This window comes from Carcharhinus amblyrhynchos, chromosome 8 (assembly GCF_965287045.1).
Source record: "Carcharhinus amblyrhynchos chromosome 8, sCarAmb.v2.hapA, whole genome shotgun sequence".
In the NCBI taxonomy this organism is placed as follows: Eukaryota; Metazoa; Chordata; class Chondrichthyes; order Carcharhiniformes; family Carcharhinidae; genus Carcharhinus; species Carcharhinus amblyrhynchos.
This window is the reverse complement of record NC_137331.1, coordinates 60,054,347-60,076,445: the sequence shown is the minus strand read 5'-3', so window position 1 is coordinate 60,076,445 and position 22,099 is coordinate 60,054,347. Positions and strand designations below refer to the sequence as shown.

At 40.8% G+C, this 22,099-nt stretch overlaps 1 protein-coding gene across 5 annotated transcripts in view; it reads right to left on the bottom strand.

Moving 5' to 3' along the window:
• Positions 1 to 22,099, bottom strand: part of pde7a (phosphodiesterase 7A) — a 99,884-nt gene that overhangs the window by 48,592 nt on the left and 29,193 nt on the right. For 2 of the 5 annotated variants that reach the window (XM_080194157.1, XM_080194158.1), the window contains exon 2: positions 17,186 to 17,248. The exons of 1 other annotated variant lie outside the window; for it this stretch is intronic. In XM_080194157.1, the coding sequence (XP_080050283.1) occupies positions 17,186 to 17,248 (63 nt within the window). Of the gene's footprint in view, positions 1 to 5,401; positions 5,445 to 17,185; positions 17,249 to 17,763; positions 17,854 to 22,099 lie in introns of those variants that run through there. 2 more of the 5 variants (XM_080194162.1, XM_080194160.1) reach the window with 2 other exon arrangements.

Genomic DNA, 22,099 nt, shown 5'->3' with positions numbered 1-22,099 from the left:
CTGATGCATTGACTTTACTCACTGATACTGAACAGGGAGGTTCACTTGAAAAAAAGAACAACTTCTGTTAGGATTGTGAGCCAGGGTTACAGGTCATGGGCCTGTGAAGACTTACACCTGTCGGCTGAGTCATTAATAAGATATTGTAATATTCATTGTAACTAAATTGTACAGAGTGTTCTTCATCTAACATTTTTTGATCATCTAATACAAGGCGCCTCAAAAAAAAGGGGAATGTTCTTTACAACAAGGACATATCTCTTCCAGATCTCTGACAGCTCTCAATTTGGCTGACACCCTGGGCAGAATTTTCCGGACCTCAGGAAGACGACAGTGGAGTCAGGGAAGGCAGAAAATAGCAGGCAGCTATTTGAATATATGATGCAAAAATTGTTCGTGTGGTTGACAGTGTGGAAGAAAGTAGTCTGCAATCAACTGATTAGCTGACCAGAAAGGTGGCAATTGGAATTCAAGCCAGACAAGTATGATGCAATGCATTGGGAAGGGCGATGAAGACTCACGAATACACAATAAATGGTGGGATATAAGAAATATAGAAGAACAGAGGGATCTTTGGGTGTATGTCCACAGATCCCTATAGGGAGGGTAGATATTGGTTAAGAAGGCATATGGGCTGGGTTTCCTTTATTAGTCGAGACGTATAATAGAAGAGCAGTGAAGTTATGCTAGAACTGTGTAGGACATTAATTAGAACACCTAGTTCCAATGGAAAGTCAGATGGACTCGAAACGTTAACTCTTGTTTTCCCTCCCTGCAGATGCTGCCAATCCTGCTGAGTTTTTCCAGCATTCTAAGTTTTTTTGTGTGTAGAATATTAATTAGACTATAACTGGCATATTGCTTACAGTTCTGGTCGTCACATCACAGGAAGGATGTAATTACATTAGAGAGGGTACAAGGGTATTGCCAAGAATTAAGAATTTTAATTGTAAACTAAGACTGGAGAGGCTGAAGTTTTCTTTCAGAGGAGTCAGTGATAATTTGATTGAGAAATACAAAATTATGATAGTTTAGATAGATCAGAAGGACTTGTATTCCTTAATAGTGAGCTCAATAACCAGAAGGCATACATTTAAAGTAATTAGCAGAAGAATTAAAAGGGAGTTGAACCATAGAATCCCTGCAGCGCAGGAAGAGGCCATACAACCCTTTGAGTGAGCACTGACTGTCCAAAACAGCATCTTATCCAGGCACACCTCCCCTCCGTATGCCCATAGCCCCACACATTTACCACAATCAATCCATCTAACCTGCACATCTTTGGAGTATGGGAGGAAACCTGAGCACCCGTTGGAACCCACGCAGACACCCCGAGTCCCTGGGACTGAGGCAGCAGTGCTAACCACCGTGCTACCTCTCTGAGGAGTTTTTTTTTCACCCAGAGGGTGCTTGAAAGAGCAGTAGAAACAGAAACACTCATCACATCAAAAATAAATTTGGATACATGTTTGAAGTGCCTTAAACCTACTAAGCCACAGGACCAAGAACTGGAAGGTTGGATTAGGCCAGATAGCACTTTTTTCCCAGCAGGCATTGACATAACAGGCTTAAAAAGATCTCTTATGTTGTAAATTTATTTATTAGTCACAAGTAGGCTTATAATAATACAATGAAGTTATCGTGAAAACACTCACTCTACGTTTACTTCCACAAAAACTTCCACTGAGAAAACATTATCCTGTCACATTTCTTACAGCGCTGAAACTTTTGTTACACCTCTATCATCTCCAGACCATCTATTCCTATCCTTCCTGAGTTGGCACCACCATTCTCCACTCTCTTCCTCAAATCTCTGTCGTGCTATCCCATGCCAGTCCTCCTTACCAATCACTCCTCTCCTCGGTCACTTACATCCTTCAGTGTGTCAAATTTGTAATTCTCATAATTGTGATTAAAATTCCTCCTAGTCGTGACTCTTTCCAACTCTAACCTCTTCCAACCCCAATCTTTCTGTTACTTTGACTTTGGCCTGTTGTGTATCCCCTTCTGCCTTTCTTCAATACACAGTTAGTCATGTCTTTAACTATTTGAGGAGTTTGCTCCAAAAACCTTTCTTCTTTCCTTCCACCTCATTCTACTTTTGAGGATCATTTTAAATTTGTGTCAGTGTTTGAGTTTGGCTTTTAAGTCACCTCTTCCCCTGGGTCCTTTGTCTGGATGTACACTTTTATCTGATTACGCCTCTGGATTCTATGCTGAAAAGTTGACATAAATGCAAATGTGTTTTGTTCATGTTTCTACAAAAGTAGAATAGCACGTGGCTTTGGTAAGATAACTTCAGGGAAATAAAGATTTTTTTTTCCCAGTTGGACAATAGAATCCTAATCTCTGATATAAATACTGGTCTCATATTTCTTCTTTGCAAAGGTCTTCCACGTATTAATGTATACACCAATTTTGGGGGAGGATGCACAACCAAAGATTTCGAACAATATTAATTTAAAAGGAGATCAACTGACTGGCGCTGACATGAAGGGCCTCTCTCAGTGCTGTAAAGCTCCGAGACTCAAATAAATATATCCAAAAATAACAAAATTGTAAAAATACCCTTTGCACCTTCAACTTGTACTGAATAGACCCCTGAAACATGAAATAACTTCTTGTACATGTAGCAGACTTCACAAATTCACAGTCATTAAATTGAGCATTTTGCAGATATGAATCAGCAACACAAAATATAGCAGCCAACCCTCAATTGTTCTAATTGATGGGAGTACAGTGCAGCTCTTAGTGCAATCAGCTCCTAAAATCTGACAAGAATTGTGCAATTATTCAATACCAGCATCAAGCATGACCATTTTTGTCTTGCCTTTTACCAAGTAATTAAATATGCGAGCATCCAAGTTGGCATCAACACTAATGTGGATACCTTTTGATGAGCTCTTACAAAAAAAGACACACAGCCCAAAGCTGAAATGAGTAACAGATAAGATTAATAAGCAACTCAGCAGCTTCAATTTTAAAAATTAATTCTACGATGACAAAAAAAGGTAACAAACTAATGATGTCATGAGAAATGTTGATAAGGCACATAACCTATTTTTTATATTAAGTCCACTAGATTGCTATGCACTCTACAACAGTAGCATTAGGACATAGTAATTTTGCTTTGCAATGATGATCTATCCAGTGTTAATGAAGCTTGAATTCAGAGTCAAAACGCACAAGACACCAACAGACATCAGATTGAAGCAAAAAGGCTTGACAAAAGGGTAGTCTCATCCCACTTGGCTTTGCTGGGAGTTTAGGCTTTGATACCCAATTTATTTTTCACAAATTTAGTGGCTTTGTGCATTCAGAACTACTCTGCAACACCTTGTCACCAACAACAAACTTGCAACGTATCATACCCACTTTGAAAGCTACAGTTATTTAGCACCTTTCGAGGTTATGGGGGGAGTAGTTTTAATAAGTCAATTTTCTAACATAAGGGATCATCAGCATCAAGACCATTCTCTACTCCAATTCCAGGGTTTGGATTTTTCACTTACATTGCTAATGGTTGAGTCAAGAAAACCAAACTTGCAGAGAAGTCCAGAATTAAAAAGGATAGAGATCACCGCGGGCTGGGGAAGGTTATAAGATAAAGAGACGACAGCCATGGAGGGAGTTGTAAACAAGGACAAGAATTTTAAAATTAAGGCATTGTCAGATCAAAATCGAATACAGGTTAGTCAACATAGTGGTGATAGGGACATTTGGTTTGGTGCAGGCTACAATAAGTGGAGCAGAGTTTTAGATAAACTCAGGTTCCTGCAGGATGCAAAGCAGGAGACCAACTTGGAGAGGATTAGTGTAGGAATCAATTCTAGAGGCAAAGTTTAAACAGTTGAGCTGAGAGTGGGGCAGAAATGGGTGATGTTGCGGAAGTGGAAATGGTGTGATGGTGATGGGGTTGAAAGCTCAACTCAGATTCAAATAGGATGCCACTTTTGCAAGCAATCTGGTTCAGCCACATACACAGTGGCCAGGGAGAAGGATGGAATTGGTGTTTATGGAACAGCTTGTAGTGGGGACCAATAAATTCAGTGTTCGCAAGATTTAATACTTCCATTTATCCAATCCAAACAAGCAGAGTGACAAATCAAATGCAGTAGAAAACTCAGCAAGGTGGTGGTGATGTCCAATGGAGTTCCTAGCCTTTATATGGAACCCTTTTTTTGAGGACATCGCTGGTAGTGGGCTGGAGGGCAGGAGCAGCCAAGAATAGAACCTTGACTCTGCGAAGTAACCATGCTGTAATAGGAGGGGAAACCATTTAAAGTAATTCTTTGGCTGTCACTTTACAGACCATGCAAGTACAATTTCACTCAGCTGGTTGTTGGAAAAGAGGCTCTGAAGGTGGATGGTTGGGAAACCACATCAAAAATGCAAACAGATTGCTAAAGATGAGTGTTGATAGTTTACCACAGTTACAGTCACATAAACTGTCGTTTGTGACTTTTCAAGGGGTCTTTTCAGTGCTGTGGCAGGGTCAATAAACCGACTGGAGGGATTCAAATATAATGAGAGCTGGGGCATTTGTGGGAGATCTGGAACCACTTTTTCAACACAAAACATAATGGAAATCTAGAATTCTTCCCCCAAAATGCTGTGGTCACTGACTCAATTGAAATTTTCAAGACTGAGATTGGCAGATGTGTGTTGGCCAAGGATATCAAGTGATGTAGAACAAACAATGAGATACAAACAAGCCTTAATCAAAGAAAATGGCAGAATAGGCAATGTAGCAGAATTATCAACTATTCTTATGTTGTTATCACAGTAAAGGGAGATGATATAGTGAAAGTAACTAAAGACATGATCAAAAAGATACATTTTGAATAAATTTTTGGAGGGAAGGCAGCCAGAATTAATGAAAAGAAACAAAGATCTACAAAGCACCTTTCATAACCAGATATACCAAACTGCTTTATAACCAATGCAGTATTTCGAAGTGTCACTGTCTAAATTGGCTGCCGCATTTCCTACAACAAAGAAATCCCCCACAAATAGCAATGTGATAAAAATCATATTATCTGCTTGCGATGTTGATTGAAAAATAAATATTGACCAGAACACTGGGGATAATTCCCTTGTTCTTTTCAATATTCAGCAATGGGCTCATTTATATCCACGAGTGTGCAGTGACATCGCATTCTTGGTCCTGTAACGTCCTTTTGTTACTGCAACAGAATGTCAGCCTAGATGGTTATGTTTAATTTCCTAGAATGAGATTTGAACTCATAACCCCCTGACTAAAAAGAGTGCCTCCCACTGAGCCAGGGCTGCTGATGCACAACATTGAAGATTAGCAGTTTCAATTCACCCAACCAATTGCTTCCAGGAATCAAATCATTTAGCTTTGGTAACCTAGTGATACTTAGCTGAAACACAACACCTATGTATTTTATCCTTGTATATGCGAATGGTTCCCCATCTATCTGCAAGAGAATGAAATAAAAACAATATTGGCAAGTGAAAAAAAATCAATGATCACAGAATCAGAGAGAATTAGGAATCTTAAAAATTTAGAAATACATTCAAATATAGTTAAAAACAATTCCAGAAAGAAGAGTTAAAGGGCAAATGACAGGAAAAATTCGCTTAGAAGGACACAAAGCAGGGGAGGCCAATTTTCTGGCCAAATTATATTTCCTGTTCCTCAACTGACAAGGTTTCTATACATGGAATGGTCTGAGGGGGTTGTCCTGCACACTCAGCAGTATTACAACAATTCCCTAATTAACAATTTGGTCTAAATTTACACAGGTTTACTGGAATTTCAAGGACAATGGTCATCCTTTTGCACAGTGTATGTTTATAACCTGCTATTACCAGTAACATGAACTAATGGATGAGTTTCCAGTGACAAAAATGAAAATCATCTTCCTTGTATGCACAGCTCCACTACTTTTGTTAGGAACTTGCATGTAGCTATGCAGTCTCTTCTATGACTCAGTGTGGTACTTCTCAAGCACCTATATGAATACACCTTGAAACAATGCAGTTTGTTTATGTGCGAAACAAAAGCGACCTCAATTAGTGACCAGATGAACCAGTCAGAAACGTAGGCATGCCAAACTGCCTTTAAATCCCAACTGGTTGGCAATTCTACACACAATCCGTCTGGTTTGTGTGTCATGGCTCATTTGCTCCCCATTCCAAAAAGAAGATAGAAATAAACAGATGGTGAGGGGGAGTGCACATACACTTCCATTATAATAATCTTTTTTACTTCTCTCCCATTATCAGGCTTCTTTGGGACTCTGGGTAGTCTAGTGCATTCAACATTAATTCCAACTGGTGAAACTGTTTTCAGCATGAGAAAATTTATTTGGAGCTTTGAATCTAGGTGATATCCAATTCTTAGGATTAGATTTGTATCAAAAATCACAGCCTCTGTCCCGAGATAACATGATTATAGCTCCTACTATATGGAAATTCGCCTATTTCATTCCTGAAAAGTCATTTTTACCACATTATGGAGCTCACGTGTAATTAATTTGAAATAGGTAACTTTAACAGCAGCTGCTTCCATAATATGGAAATAAAAGGAAAACCTGAGTCCTAATTTGTATTATTGAGGACACTATTATTGTAGACTTGTTTTACTTAAAATTATACAGAAGTGGAGAGAGCAATAGCAGGATCAGCATATGCTGTTCATAAACCTAAGATATGACAATTTCAGGTTTAGAAGATGGACAGTATCACCACTTTAGAAGGCAGTTGGAACTCCACTAGTTCTGTTAGAAACTTGCATGTTAGTGTCCAGTCTGCTCTCTGGATCACTATGATTTTTCTAGAACACCCAAATTAAAATACTTTGAACCTTGTTCATAATGCAAGGCAACTGCAATGGAATATGTCCATAGCGAAATGGCCTTCTACCAGTGAACAGAAAACATAGGTAGAGTCGACCTGATCCATGGCACTTGCTCTCTAAGTCAGGATATCTGACCACCTGCTGCACGATGGCATGGTAGGACATGTTTGTGCTTGTGGTGAAATTTAATAACTTTGCTGGTTACTGCAAAGGCTAGCAACGATATATTGTTGTTCCCCAACTCTTCAATTGCTGCTGTCAGCAGACATCAACATTAGGTTCTGTTCAGGGAAGCTCTTCAGTATCTCCAAACTGCACACATTCCAAAGTCAGAGGCAGTAACCACAGTATGCAAATTACTGTGCCCAAATTGTCCACAACAAGGGAGATACCCAGAATATAGCTAACAAAACAGAGAACAACCAAAATCTGTGTCTTGGTGTGTCCAAGTCCAAGATTATGTTCCAGCTAGCGTCAGAAATTTGCTATGAAGCAATTGACATAACCTTTAATGTCATCGTTTCAAGGCTGTAGAAAAACTTCTCATACCTTGATAGTGTGCTCTCCAGGGGTGCCACTACTGACGAAGATGTTCATGAATTTATTCAAAAAGCAAGTACTGCCACTCAGCATGGAGACCAGCCTCTAGAAAAGTCAACGTTGATGATCAAGCCACATCCCCCGTGTGGATGAATACAGAATCACCAGTCAGATCTTCTCAGGGCAAAATGAAATAAGGTTGGTCAGTTCAATCCAAACTATACAAGGACATATTTTTTAAAAAGGAGCCTTACAGACTGCTGCATTGCAGACCACCTCTCTTGGGGAAAACGCAATGGCTCATATGGAGGTAATCATTGAAATCAAACAGCATGATTTGAGGTTACAATGTCTAATGTGTGCCCAATGGCCAAAAGTGACATAACTGCAGAAATTCCTCCAAGCACCAAAAACAAAACAATCCATCAGTTCTTTATACATCTGTACCAATCCCACATCACACTCTTCAAACATAAAGTGGACCCATAGAAATCAACAAAATAATTTAAGTTTGGGAAAGGACATACTAGAAAGAGGACTCTTCCATGACATAGAAATTGCAAAGTCTGTTAACCCAGCAAGTCCCTGTTGGTCTTCATCCTTCAGAGAGAAGCAACCTATCCGTCTGTTCTCATATCCTTTCATTGTCCGTTTCTTGAACCACCTATTCAACCTATTCTTAAATGCCTCTTTGGAAATTTCTAACGCCCAATGTTTAAGTCTTTTGAACTTAATCAGACATAACTGCACCTTCATTCCAGACACTGGAAGCAGTCTGTTTCCATCTCCATTGTCCCCATCCCTTAATATCTTTTCAACATAAATCACCCCAAAATCTAACATTAAAAAAAGACCTGCATCCACAAAGCACTTCTCAACCAGTAGATGTCTCATGCCAGGACACCAGGGATGATTCCCCTACTCTTCTTCAAAATAACACCATGCAATCTTTATCATCTACCTAACAGAATGATGGAAATTGCTATCCACTTCTGATTATTCTGAAAAATGGCCCTCAACTCCAACTTCTTTCATTCTCACTAGATTTTAATCCAGTACAGCACAGTTGCTTACATTATGGTGTATTAAGTGGGCCTGAACATAATTACAGTATAGATCAGCATATTCGCTCATTGTGAAATATAACGTTTTAATCATTTTTCTATCACCTTGTTTCAGCAATTATAAACAAACGTGACACTTCAGAAATCAAGATTTGCGTTTATATAAATGTTTGTTCTGATATCTCATACTGTTCTGAAAAGATCTTTTCAAATTGTTATACTTAAAAACTTGTGACCAATTTACAGTAAAAGGACGAGCAAGTAGAAAGGCTACTTTTAAATGTTAATTATTTTATAATAACATTCACACAAGTTTAAAACAAGTCACTGAGACAGTATGTCCTTGAGATATTAATGAACTAGCTTTGATGATATGCATTGACCGTGGATGATGAGATGTTCATTCGGTTGTCTTAGTAAATCAGTAAACGAAACAGCGCTTGATGTTGGACATTGTTGGCCCCTGGCATGGGGAATAATAGACCTTCCCTTGACAATTATAAAAAGCATGAGAAACACAGGCAGAAAGATGACTGGATTTTCAGAAAAAACAGCCAGAAATAATTTTAAGTCAAGGCAGATAACCCATAAATGTAGGAAGTTGTACAGTGTTACTGACTAGATCTAATCATAACCATTGCTCAGTATATCAATACAATGTGAATAAATCAGCTTAATGATTTGCATCTAGCTTTGTTTCAGCAATTGTTCATTTGGCCCACCTCCAGGCAGATTAAAGCAATACACATGGAAAAGGCACAAATACCTGGTCTCAGTCTCAAAGGGCTGTTATTATTACTATGCATGTAGAGATAAGGCAATTTAGGTCAACTACTATAAACTAAGGTGCTCAGAGTAGTTACAGGAGTGACTTATTCTACTGAAACCAAAAAGGTGTCTATAGCAAATGGAAATTAGTAACTAATATGTACTTATCGATTTCAAGCATGGTCACATTTTTTCCAGTTTGCATGGATAGATTAATGGACCACGATCTTGGTTGGAATAGACTTTCACAAAGTTGTATGCTATAATTATATCCTACAGTTTCTGCAATTTTCACTTCCTTTGTACCCATTATGTATAGTGAAAAGGCTCTAATGTTGTTTAATCTTGGGTGAAATGTGTTTGGTAGCTGCAATTATGCAAAACTAGCCCATTCCTTAGTAATAGGATTAGTTTAGTGACTGCATTCTTTTCTATGGTCAATTTTCATTACTAGATTCCTTTTCCTCCCCTAGGAAGAGATACCACATGTGACAAGTTACTAGAAACTGACCTAGACCAGCTATAGAAATGCTATGACTATAAGAACAGATCAGAGATTGGGAGTTCTGTAATGAATACTTGCTTCCTGACTTCCAAAACCTGTCCACCACTGACAAGGTACAAGTGACGGAACATTCTTCATTTGTCTCGACAACTTGAATTTCGTAACACTCAAAAAGCTCAACACCATCCAGATCAAACCAGCCCATTTAATCAGCACCCCATCCAACTCCTTAAACATTCACTCCCTCCACCACCAACATACAATGGCAGCAGTGTGTACAACCTACAAGGAGCATTGTAGCACCCAAGGTTTCTTTGACAGCACCTTCCAAATCCATGTACCACCTAGAAGTACAAGGGCGGCAAACACATGGGAGTACCTGCACTGCAAGTTCCTCTCCAAGCCACACACCATCCTGACCTAGAACTATTCCTTTATTGTCGCTGAATCAAAATTCTGATCGCTCTTTAACAGCACTATGGACTACGCCACATGGACTGCAGTGGTTCAAGATGGCAGTTCATCACCACTTCCTCAAGGTAAATTAGGGATGGGCAATAAATACTGGCTTTGCCAGGAATGCCAATATCCAATGAAAAATACTTTGTTAAAAAAAACTGTTTAAAAAAAGAGGGTTGGTATCAATGGGTGCTAATCTGATTGGCGGTTGGTGACTAGTGGAGTGCTGCAGGGATCGGTGCAGGGGCATCAGCTATTTACCATTTATATAGATGATCTGGAGGAGGGGACTGAGTGTAGGGTGACGAAATTTGCTGATGACACGAAGATGAGTGGTAAAGCAAATTGCGTGGAGGGTGTGGAAAGTCTGCAGAGGGATCTGGATAGGCTGAGCAAGTGGACGAGGACCTGGCAGATGGAGTATAATGTTAGCAAGTGTGAGGTTATCCACTTTGGCAGAAATAATAGTAGGAGGGATTACTATTTAAAGGGCGAAAAGCTGCAGCATGCTATGGTGCAGAGGGACCTGGGGGTCCTCGTGCATGAGTCGCAAAAACCCAGTCTGCAGGTGCAGCAGGTGATCAAGAAGGTGAATGGAATGCTGGCCTTTATAGCGAGGGGGATAGAATATAAAAACAGGGAGGTCTTGCTGCAACTGTACAGGGTACTGGTGAAGCCACAGCTGGAGTACTGTGTGCAGTTTCGGTCGCCGCACTTGCACAAGGATATTTTGGCCTTGGAGGGAGTGCAGAGGAGCTTCACGAGGCTGATACCGGAGATGAGGGGGTTGGACTATGAAGAGATACTAAATAGACTCTTTGGAGTTTAGAAGGATGAGGGAGGATCTTATAGAGACGTATAAGATAATGAAAGGGATGGATAGGGTAGAGGTGGAGAGATTCTTCCCGCTTAGAAAGGATAGCAGGACTAGAGGGCACAGCCTCAAGATTTTGGGGGGGGCGGGGCAGATCAGATCAGAGTTGAGGAGGAACTTCTTCATTCAAAGGGTGGTGAATCTCTGGAATTCTCTGCCCGTTGAAGTGGTGGAGGCTCCCTCGCTAAATATATTTAAGTCATGGGTAGATAGGTTTTTGACAGACAAGGGAATTAAGGGTTATGGGGAGAAAGCGGGAAAGTGGAACTGATCCACTTCAGATCAGCCATGATCTTATTGAATGGCGGGCCAGACGGCCTACTCCTGCTCCTATTTCTTATGTTCCACCATATCTAAAAATGCATCAATTCTAAGGCATTTTTGAAAGAAATACAGAAAATAGCTATGCACACTAATCTCTGCTGGGTAAATTTATCTATTGCCTGCTGTCTCTGGCAAAAATTAATAAGTTAAAATCAATACTTTGAAGTCTTACTACTCAATGCAGGAGAGATAGAAATTGGGGGGCAACGAACTTTAAAATTATAGTGCATTCAGCAGACATTTAAATAAATGCAACCTTTCAGGACACAGAGTGTGGAACCTTAGGTTAATTTGAGAAGATGATTATGGATTTTCTTGTCGCTTGGAAGGATGAGTATTCAGCAAGTTAAAGATGCAGCAAGTTAAAGTCTAGGTTGATGTTGCCTGAAATATAGATACCATTTAAAAGGACTTATGTCAGGGCAAGCAAAAGGCTGAATGGGTGTCTGGACTCTTCTGTTTCTAATTGAAATCAATTACTTGGATTCAGAAGATTGGATCTGAGGTGGCAGCTCCAGGACTAATTGGGCGGAAAGAATGGCAGGTGAAATTTAATACAGTCAGGGATAAAAGAACTGTACAGGGAAGAAGAGAAAAAAAAATGAACAGCATAAGCATCCCCCAAGTGGTGTCAAAATAGCAGATAAAGTTAAAAGAGATCTAGAGGTCTTGGCATCAATCTTTTAATTAAAGGAAAAAGTCAAATTGAGAGAATACAAGTCAAAGTTATGTTCAAACTTCATAATGCTCTGATCACACCAAGTCGTGTGTTATGCAAGGAACTGAGAGACACGTGAGCCCTGAAGACAATTCAGGGAAAAGAAACCATCATTTATATTGATATCATACTTCAAACATTCAGGAATAGTACTATTGAGGTAACAGGCATGAGTAAAGATTTCAGCAACAAATGCAAGTTGAGGTAAGAGGAGTGGTATGTGATGCTACAAAGGTGGATGTAGACAGTTCTTAAGCTGGGAGAGAATAGAAACTTAGGTGCTCAGCTGGACTGCAATACAATGACATAATCTGAAATAGAACCATAGAGTCTCACGGGAGGCTGTCATTCGGCCTATTAAATTTGCAACAACTCTTCAAAAGAGCATCTTTACCCAGACCCTCCCTTCCACTCTATCCTCGTAACCCCACTCAATTACCATAGCCAATCCATCTAACTTGTCCATCTTTGGGGCTGTGGAAGGAAACCAGAGCATCCGGAGAAAACCTACACAGACATGGGGAGAACATGCAAATTCCACACAGACAGTCACCCAAGGTGGGAATCAAATCCAGAGCCTGGCACTCTGAGGCAGCAGTGCTAACCACTAATAATCTAGCTCAGCAAAGACAGTAGCTAGAGATGGAGAATGAAGTCAGTGATGAGTGCCCAAACAGTGGCTTTGGTCTTTCCACTGGAGAAAACCGCTACTTATCTAACACTGGGTGTCAGACAAGTAATGCGTAACAGACAATGAAGGAGTTGAGAGGTGGTGCTGAAGCATTAGGATACATGTCAGAGTTAATGCATGTCTGTGCATGATATCGGCATAGACAACACATAGATGAAGAAGAGAAAGAGTGCAAAATTTTTTGGACTGGGAGACTGTGGTGCAGGACAGAAAGAGAAGACATTGTTAGAGGTGTTCTCAGCAACTGGAGAATGTCCAATGTTATTCCTTTATTTAAGGAGGGTAGCAAGAATAATCCCATTGATTACAGACTGGTGAGCCTTACATCAGGAAAATTATTGGTGAGGATTCTTTGAGACAGGATTTAATCCCACTTGGAAATAAGTGCTTGTATTAGAGTGAGGCAACATGGTTTTGTTAAGGGGAGGACACGTCTCACTAACTTGGTCGAGTTATTCGAGGAAGTGACAAAGATGATTGATTAGGGTAAGGCAGTGGATATTGTCTACATGGACTTCAGTAAGGCCTTTGACAAGGTCCCTCATTGCAGACTGGTGAAGAAGGTGAAGTCACATGGGTTCAGAGGTGAGCTGACAAGGTGGACACAAAACTGGCTCGGTCAAAGAAGATACAGAGTAGCAGTGGAAGAGTGCATTTCTGAATGGAGGGGTGTGACAAGTGGTGTTCCTCAGGGATCAGTGCTGGGACCTTTGCCATATGATTTGGAGGAAAATGTAACTGAATTGATGAGCAAGTTTGCAGACGACACAAAGGTTGCTGGATTTGCGCATAGCGATGAGGATCCTCAGAGGATACAGCAGGATATAAATCAGTTGGAGACTTGGGCAGAGAGATGGCAGATGGAGTTTAATCCGGACAAACGTGAGGTAATGTATTTTGGAGGGTCTAATACAGATAGAAAATATACAGTAAATGGCAGAACCCTTAAGTGTATGGATAGGCAAAGGGATCTGGGTGAACAGGTGCACAGATCAGTGAAAGTGGCAATACAGGTAGAGAAGATAGTCAAGAAGGCATATGGCAAGCTTGCCTTCATCGGCCAGGGTATTGTGTTTAAAAATTGGCAAGTCATGTTACAGCTTTACAGAACCTTAGTTAGGCCGTACTTGGACTATAGTGTTTAATTCTGATCGCCACACTACCAGAAAGATGTGGAGGCTTTGGAGAGAGTACAGAAAAGATTTACCAGGATGTTGTTTGGTATGGAGGGCATTAACTATGAGGAGAGATTGGAGAAACTTGGTTTGCTCTCACTGGGGCACAGAGGTTGAGGGGAGACCTAATAGAAGTCTACAAGATTATGAGAGGCATGGACAGAGTGGACAGTCAGAAGCTTTTTCCCAGGGTGGAAGAGTCAATTACTAGGGGGCATAGGTTTAAGGTGCGAGGGGCAAGGTTTAAAAGGAATATACGAAGCAGATTTTTTTTTCTTTACAGTGCTGGAACTTGTTGCCGGGGGAGGCAGTGGTAGCAGATACAGTAGTAACTTTTAAGGGGCATCTTGACAAGTAATGAATGAGATGGGAATAGAGGGATATGGTCCCCAGAAGGGTAGGGGGTTTAAGCTAAGTCAGGCAGCATGGTTGGTGCAGTCTTGGAGAGCCGAAGGGCCTGTTCCTGTGCTGTAATTTTCTTTGTTCAATGGAAGTGAAGAGTAGGAAAGAGGAGGCTGGTATGGCTGACCATAAATTCTGCAGAAACAGTGTGGATGTTAATGCATTACAGTCAAAGTTTCAGAGGACGTTTCAGCACTTTGATCAAGGTTGCTTCAATATTTTAGCAAGAGCTGAGAATTGATAAAAGTAAGCACTAATTTCAGTGGCAAGGAGCACAGGCGTCAGCTAGTTTCAGCACTGGAAAGGGAAGCTGGTGTCAGCATTTTGGGTGAAAATAGCATCAGCTGCTCGGTAGACGATTTTCATTTTAAGTGACGACGAAATTCTGAGTTCCTCAAACGTGCCGATGGAATCAAAGGTGAAAGGGGTCAAGAGAAACTGGTTTAAAGAGATGGTTATTTGGGAAGACAAAAAGCCAGGACTGATTTGTACTCAGGAGCTGATTCTCCAGTAATTGGTTATTTAAGCAGTCTGAACCAGACCAGGAAAGATGGGCAAAAACTTGACATTTCAGCTTACAAGGCAAGCAACTCAAAGATGACACAAATATACACAAGATAACAAAATAGTATAAGAAAAGGTGGATGTTCAAAATCACTGCAAACTGAGAGACAAGCAAGGTGATTTGTTCAGGTCGATAAAAAGGATATCTATAACTGTATCAGGAAATATTTTACACATTGAATGAGTTTCCATCTGACAGCAAAACCCTGTTTAAAGAAGAAATGAGACAATATATGACGAATGTATGCTCTTTTTAGATGGATCAATTAACACAAGCTAAATATCCACCCTCATCCAGATTTATCTTGAGCCTCTCTTCTTTTTAAACAAAATATTTTTTTAAAAACTAGTGTCATTTAACAGTCACCAACATAAACAAGGTAAAGTAAGTGTCCTTCAACCCATTAGTGTAATTTTAGACACAAATATGAATTGAAAAATATCTTTGAACAAATTTACATTTGAAGATTTTTTTTTAATGATACAACTGTTGGCTTAGCATATTTATCCAGTGAGCAGCTGAGTTTTCCAAACCAGAATTTCCACAGTTAATCTTCAGTCTGCAGATCTGAACTGTTGCTAAGACAGCAAATAATCTTTTGTTCCTCTGATCTGAGGTGCAGGGGCATAAGTAAAGTGACTAAGGCCCCAAATACTTTGCAATCTTGCTTTGGGCCTCTCACAATTACTCAAATTACTTTTGTGGGTCAAGCCTAAACCTACTTCAGTTATGCATTGGAAAACTGATGAAGGTAATAAAAGCGGAAAGTATGGTGTGCGACCATTAAGTGACATTGCAACAAAGCTGGGGGCACAGACGTGATGGGTTTAACTTGACGAGTGGGCAGCTGGAGGTCAAGTGGTCAAGGCCCATGATATCACGACCGATTGGTCAACTTGAGGTCGAAGCAGTTCAAGCACTTTCAAAAGTCAAGTGGCTGTTTCCTTATGAAGAGGAAAGGCAAAATTAGCAATCCAGTGAATGAACTCATGTGTCAGAACTTGGGTGAAGACAGAGAGAGAGAAGACTGTGCCCAGATTTAAAGTTTTAAATGAAAAATATTAAAAATAGATAATGGATATAAAATCAAAACAAACACCTATAAAAGTAGGGAGGTCTTGCTGCAGCTGTATAGGGCATTGGTGAGGCCGCAGCTGGAGTACTGTGTGCAGTTTTGGGCGCTGCACCTGCGCAAGGATATTTTGGCCTTGGAGGGAGTGCAGAGGAGGTTTACTAGGCTGATACCGGAGTTGAGGGGGTTGAGCTATGAGGAGAGGCTGAATAAACTAGGCTTGTACTCGTTAGAGTTTAGAAGAATGAGGGGAGATCTCATTGAGACGTATAAGATGATGAATGGGATGGATAGGATAGAGGTGGAGAGACTCTTCCCGCTCAAAAAAGACAGTAGGACTAGGGGGCACAGCCTCAAGATAAAGGGGAGGCGGTTTAGAACGGAGTTGAGGAGGAACTTCTTCACTCAAAGGGTGGTCAATCTCTGGAATTCTCTGCCCGTTGAAGTGGTGGAGGCTGCCTCGCTAAATATTTTTAAGAAGCGGGTTGATGGGTTCTTGATAAGAGAGGGGATTAAGGGTTATGGGGAGAGGGTGGGAAAGTGGAACTAAGCCACGACAGATCAGCCATGATCTTATTGAATGGCGGGGCAGGTTCGAAGGGCTAGATAGCCTACTCCTGCTCCTATTTCTTATGTTCTTATGTTCTTATGAAATACCACAAAGGCAGGAGTACTATTTGGCAGAAAGTGCATCTAATGACATAGCTTGCGTGCATTAACAAGGATTCAAGTATGACCACATGAAATATGCAAAGGCAGAAAACTTTTCATTTATTACCAGTCTAACCTCTTGTGGCATTGCACATGTGGAGTCAAGATTTGAAATAAAGCAGAGATTTCAAATAAAGCACAGATGGGCAGAACTGGATAGTTAAAATGGGAGCATACAGATATAATTCAGTGCTCATTTTATAGTAATACATTCTGCCTGCATTTTCATACTTCCACTCCAATGCGCATGTGCAAAATGGAAATCACCCATACAAGCTTTACTCTTCAATTACATTCTCTTGACAGTGGTGGTACTGGAGCACCTCTACTCAAAGTGTAATAGCATGACAACCCTTGCTGAGATCATTGCTATTAGACATGTAAATATAGGAATTTATGATGGAAAAAGTTAAGATGCGCATATAGACATGATTTATTTAAACATATATTTCCTGTTGACTTTTTCCATACATAGACAACAATAGTACCTCCAGAAAGCGTTCTTCCCACCCAGATGAAGGGATCCATAGGTTAGAAGAGTTTGTGAAAGTCTATAAGAAAATAAAAAAAAAGGTAGTATAATATAGCAAGAATCCAATCAACTTGTAGCTCCCATATTTTCTAGAACAATGTCCTTTTTTTAAATGAAGGAATATTAGTGTTTCTATGTAACCCAACATAAGAAAATAACAGAAAGAAAAGGAGCCAGAACATATCATATGGCATTCAAGCCTACTTCACCATTCAATACAATCATGGTCGATCTTTTGTCTCAACCCAGCTTGCCTGCTCACCCCCCTCCTATCTCATGATTGCCTGAAACAGCAAAAATAGCTTTCTCTCAGCTTTAAGTATACTTAACAATGAAGCATCTACAGATGTCTGAGATAAAAAATTCCAAAGATTCACAAAGATCTGAGTGAAGAAATTTCTCATCTCAGTCCTAAATGAGAGTTCTTATTCTGAGATGGAACTCCTGTATTCTATATTCCCCAGTCAGGGGAACAACTCTGTGTCTCTGCTCTCTGAAGCCCCTTTAGAACCGTGTATGGTTCAATGTTATCACCTCTCATTCTCCAAAGAATATAGGCCCAGTTTTCTCAGCTTCTCATTACAGAACCTTTGCTGCTTCCGAAGCAAGTATATCCTTCATTAGGTGTGGAGACCAAAAGCTATGCTCAGCAATCTAGGTGTAGCTTCAGCAAATTCTTACACAACTGTAGCAAGACTTCCTCATTCCAATCTGCCAAACTAATTGCTTGCTGTCCCTGCACACTAACTTGCTTTATATGAGCACACCCAAGACTCCCTGATTATCAAGATTTACTAGTTTCACACCTTTCAAAAATATGCAGCTTTTCTATTCTTAAGACCCACATTATACTCCCATTTGCCATTTTGTTGCCCAATCACTTAACCTGTCTTTCTCATTTTGCAGACTGTGTCTACCTCACAGCTTACACTTCCACGTATTAGTGCACTGTCAGCAAACTGGAATATTATATCTACACAATATTCAGTTAGCACTTTCATGAAGTTGAACAACCCAAGCATCACCACTACTAGAAAACAGTCTAAACTATTCAAAATTACTGTGCAACTATTTCAATTCACAGAATGATTAGAAGCCTCAAACACCAAAACAGCGGAAAGGAACATCAGCTAACAGGCCGACACTGGTGCAGAGAATTTCCTAGAGGAATTGACCACCATAACTTCAAGGTTCATGTGTTAATCTAAAGTTTTTGCTTATCTCCTGCCAAAGTTACAGCAGCCAAGTGGGAAACTTCCCATACCTCGTGGAGTTTATTTCCAAGAATCATCTAAGCATCTGTTGTTTAATAAATATTTAGTTACTGGCTGATCTCAAAGTCACATCATTTTTAAGAAATGACAAATAGGTAATTAAAAATATTTTATATTAAGATGATCAGAACATAAGAACATAAGAAATAGGAGCAGGAGTAGGCCATCCAGCCCTTCGAGCCTGCCCCGCCATTCAATAAGATCATGGCTGATCTGTCGTGGCTCAGTTCCACATTCCCGCCCTCTCCCCATAACCCTTAATCCCCTCGCTTATCAAAAGCCCATCAACCCGCGTCTTAAAAATGTTTAGCGAGGCAGCCTCCACCACTTCAACGGGCAGAGAATTCCAGAGATTCACCACCCTTTGAGTGAAGAAGTTCTTCCTCAACTCCGTTCTAAACCACCCTCCCCTTTATCTTGAGGCTGTGCCCCCTAGTCCTACAGTCCTTTCTGAGCGGGAAGAGCCTCTCCACCTCTATCCTATCCATCCCATGCATCATCTTATACGTCTCAATGACATCTCCCCTCATTCTTCTAAACTCTAACGAGTACAAGCCTAGTTTATTCAGCCTCTCCTCATAGCTCAACCCCCTCAACTCCGGTATCAGCCTAGTAAACCTCCTCTGCACTCCCTCCAAGGCCAAAATATCCTTGCGTAAGTACGGCGACCAAAACTGCACACAGTACTCCAGCTGCGGCCTCACCAATGCCCTATACAGCTGCAGCAAGACCTCCCTACTTTTATATTCAATCCCCCTCGCTATGAAGGCCAGCATCCCATTAGCCTTCCTGACCACCTGCTGCACCTGCAGGCTGGGTTTTTGCAACTCGTGCACAAGGACCCCGAGGTCCCTCTGCACCGTCGCCTGCTGCAGTTTTTCTCCACGCAAGTAATAGTCCTTCCTACCATTATTCCTACCAAAGTGGACCACCTCGCACTTGCCAACATTAAATTCCATTTGCCATTTCCTGGCCCATTCGCCCAGCCTATCTAGATCCTTCTGCAGACTCTCCACACCCTCCGCGCAATTTGCCGTTCCACCAATCTTGGTGTCATCAGCAAATTTCGACACCATACACTCGGTTCCCTCCTCCAGATCATCCATATAAATGGTAAATAGCTGAGGCCCCAGCACCAACCCCTGGGGCACTCCACTAGTCACCAACCACCAATCCGAATAGCACCCATTAACCCCCACTCTCTGCCTCCTATTTGACAACCAATTCTCTATCCACGCTAACACCCTACCCCCAACTCCATGCCCCCTGACCTTCTGCAATAACCTCTTGTGAGGTACCTTGTCAAACGCCTTCTGAAAATCAAGAATGACCACATCCACCGGCTCTCCTCTATCCACAGCCCTAGACGCATCCTCATAGAACTCCAATAAATTTGTCAGACACAACTTCTCCTTAACGAAACCGTGCTGTGTCTGTTCTATCAAGCAATTCCCCTCAAGATGTCTCGCTATTTCCTCCTTGATGACGGATTCTAACATTTTACCTACAACAGACGTTAAACTAACCGGCCTATAATTCCCTGCCTTTTGCCTGGCACCCTTCTTAACAACGGCGTAACATTAGCCGCTTTCCAATCTTCCGGCACTTCCCTGGAATCCAGCGACGTTTGGAAAATCAGCATCCAGATGCTATGATTTATGAACATGAAGAAGCCATTTAGCCTATCAAGCTTGTCTGACCACAGAGTTAACAAACTCTGATTAGTATTACTAATTTTCTATCTTTTCCTTGCATCCAAAAACACCTTTACTTACCATTATCAACATTTTAAATGACTCAACTGAATGAAACTGTGGTCTTCTGAGAATCATAGAATCCTTATAGTGCTGAAAGCCATCGGTCCTACACCGACAACAATCCCACCCTGGCCCTATCCCCATAACCCCACATATTTATCCTCCTAATCTCCCTGACAGTAAGGGACAATTTAGCATGGCCAATCAACCTAACCCACACATCTTTGGTGTTGCATTCCACATTTTCATTCACTTGGAATTAAAATTTCTTTAGAAAAGTTTTAATTTTAAATGATGTAGCCTTGCTTTAGTTTCCCCTACTAGATGAAAGAGTCATTCCACATTTATTATATTAATTCCTTAATTATTTTAACACTTCAATGGGACATTCATTAACTTCCTAATTTCTAGGAACACAGCTCAAAGCTATCCACCTGGAGTCCCTTAATCTTGCTTTCCTTTGATGCTTCCTGCAGCAGTGGGCTTGAAGGTACTCCAGTGAGATCTGACTTTCACACTACGTAACTGAAAGAATACTGCTTAGCAATTGCACTCTATATGCCTGTCACAAAGTCTGCATTCCATTAGCTTTCTTGATTGTGGTTAATTACGTACATAGTTTGATCTCCAAATCCCTTGTATCATCAAATTGCCTTGACTAATCTCACTGAACTGTAAAGAAATAACAGATAGAGTAGGCGAGAGTGACGCAACAGATATTATATATTTGGATTTTCAGAAGGCCTTTCACAAGATATTACACAGTGAATTTATAGCTAAGGTCAGTACACGTGGAGACAAGGACAAACAGCAAAATACATAGCAAGCTGGCTACAAAACTATAGGAGTGTTCCTTAAGGGTAGCCACTCAAATTGGCAGAATATGGAAAATGTTCCACATGGACTGAAGTGTTGATCACTGACAATTCAAACTGGGGAACTGGAAGCATTCCAAACTGGGGAACATCATTAAAATGGAAAAAGAAAATGGCAAAATACAAAGATGACATTAGTAAGCTTGCAGAATTGGCATTTAATTAGCAAATTAATTTCAGAATAGATAAGAGTGGTGGTGCACTGTGGTGAACATAATCAGGATGTCATAAACTGTTTGGATAATAAGGGGGAGAATTTTGTTTACGTGATGTTGCTTTATATCAACTCCCCAAGGACATGTAGCACCACCTGCCAAGACCTGCCTGGTCTGCACAACATAACGCCATAAAAGGAGCAGAATTAGGCCATTCAACTCATCTAGTATGCTCCACCATTCAATCATGATTGATATTTTTCTCATCCCCATTCTCCTGCTTTCTCCCCATAACCCTGATCCCCTTATTCATCAAAAACCTACCTATCTCTGTCTTAAAAGACACTCTGCCTGAAGAAATTTCTGTGTTAAAGCATCGTCCCTTTAGCCTGGGTTGTGCCCTCTGGTTCCAGTTTCTCCCACGAGTAGAAAGTCCTCTCTACGTCCACTGTATTCAGGCCTCACAGTATCCTGTAAGTTTCAATAAGATCCCCTTCATCCTTCTAAACCCCAACAAGTACAGATCCAGAATCCTCAAGCATTCCTCATACGACAAGCTCTTCATTCCAAGGATCATTCTTGTGAACCTCCTCTGGACCTTTCCAAGGCCAGCACACCCATCCTTCGTTATGGGGTCCAAAACTGCTCACAATACTCCAAATAGGGTCTGATCACAGCCTTATACGGCCACTTGTATTCTAGCCTTCTCAACATGGATGTTAACATTGCATTTGCCTTTCTAACTGCCGGCTGAACCTGCACATTAACCTTGAGAATCTTGAACAATGATTCCCAAGTCCCTTTGTGTT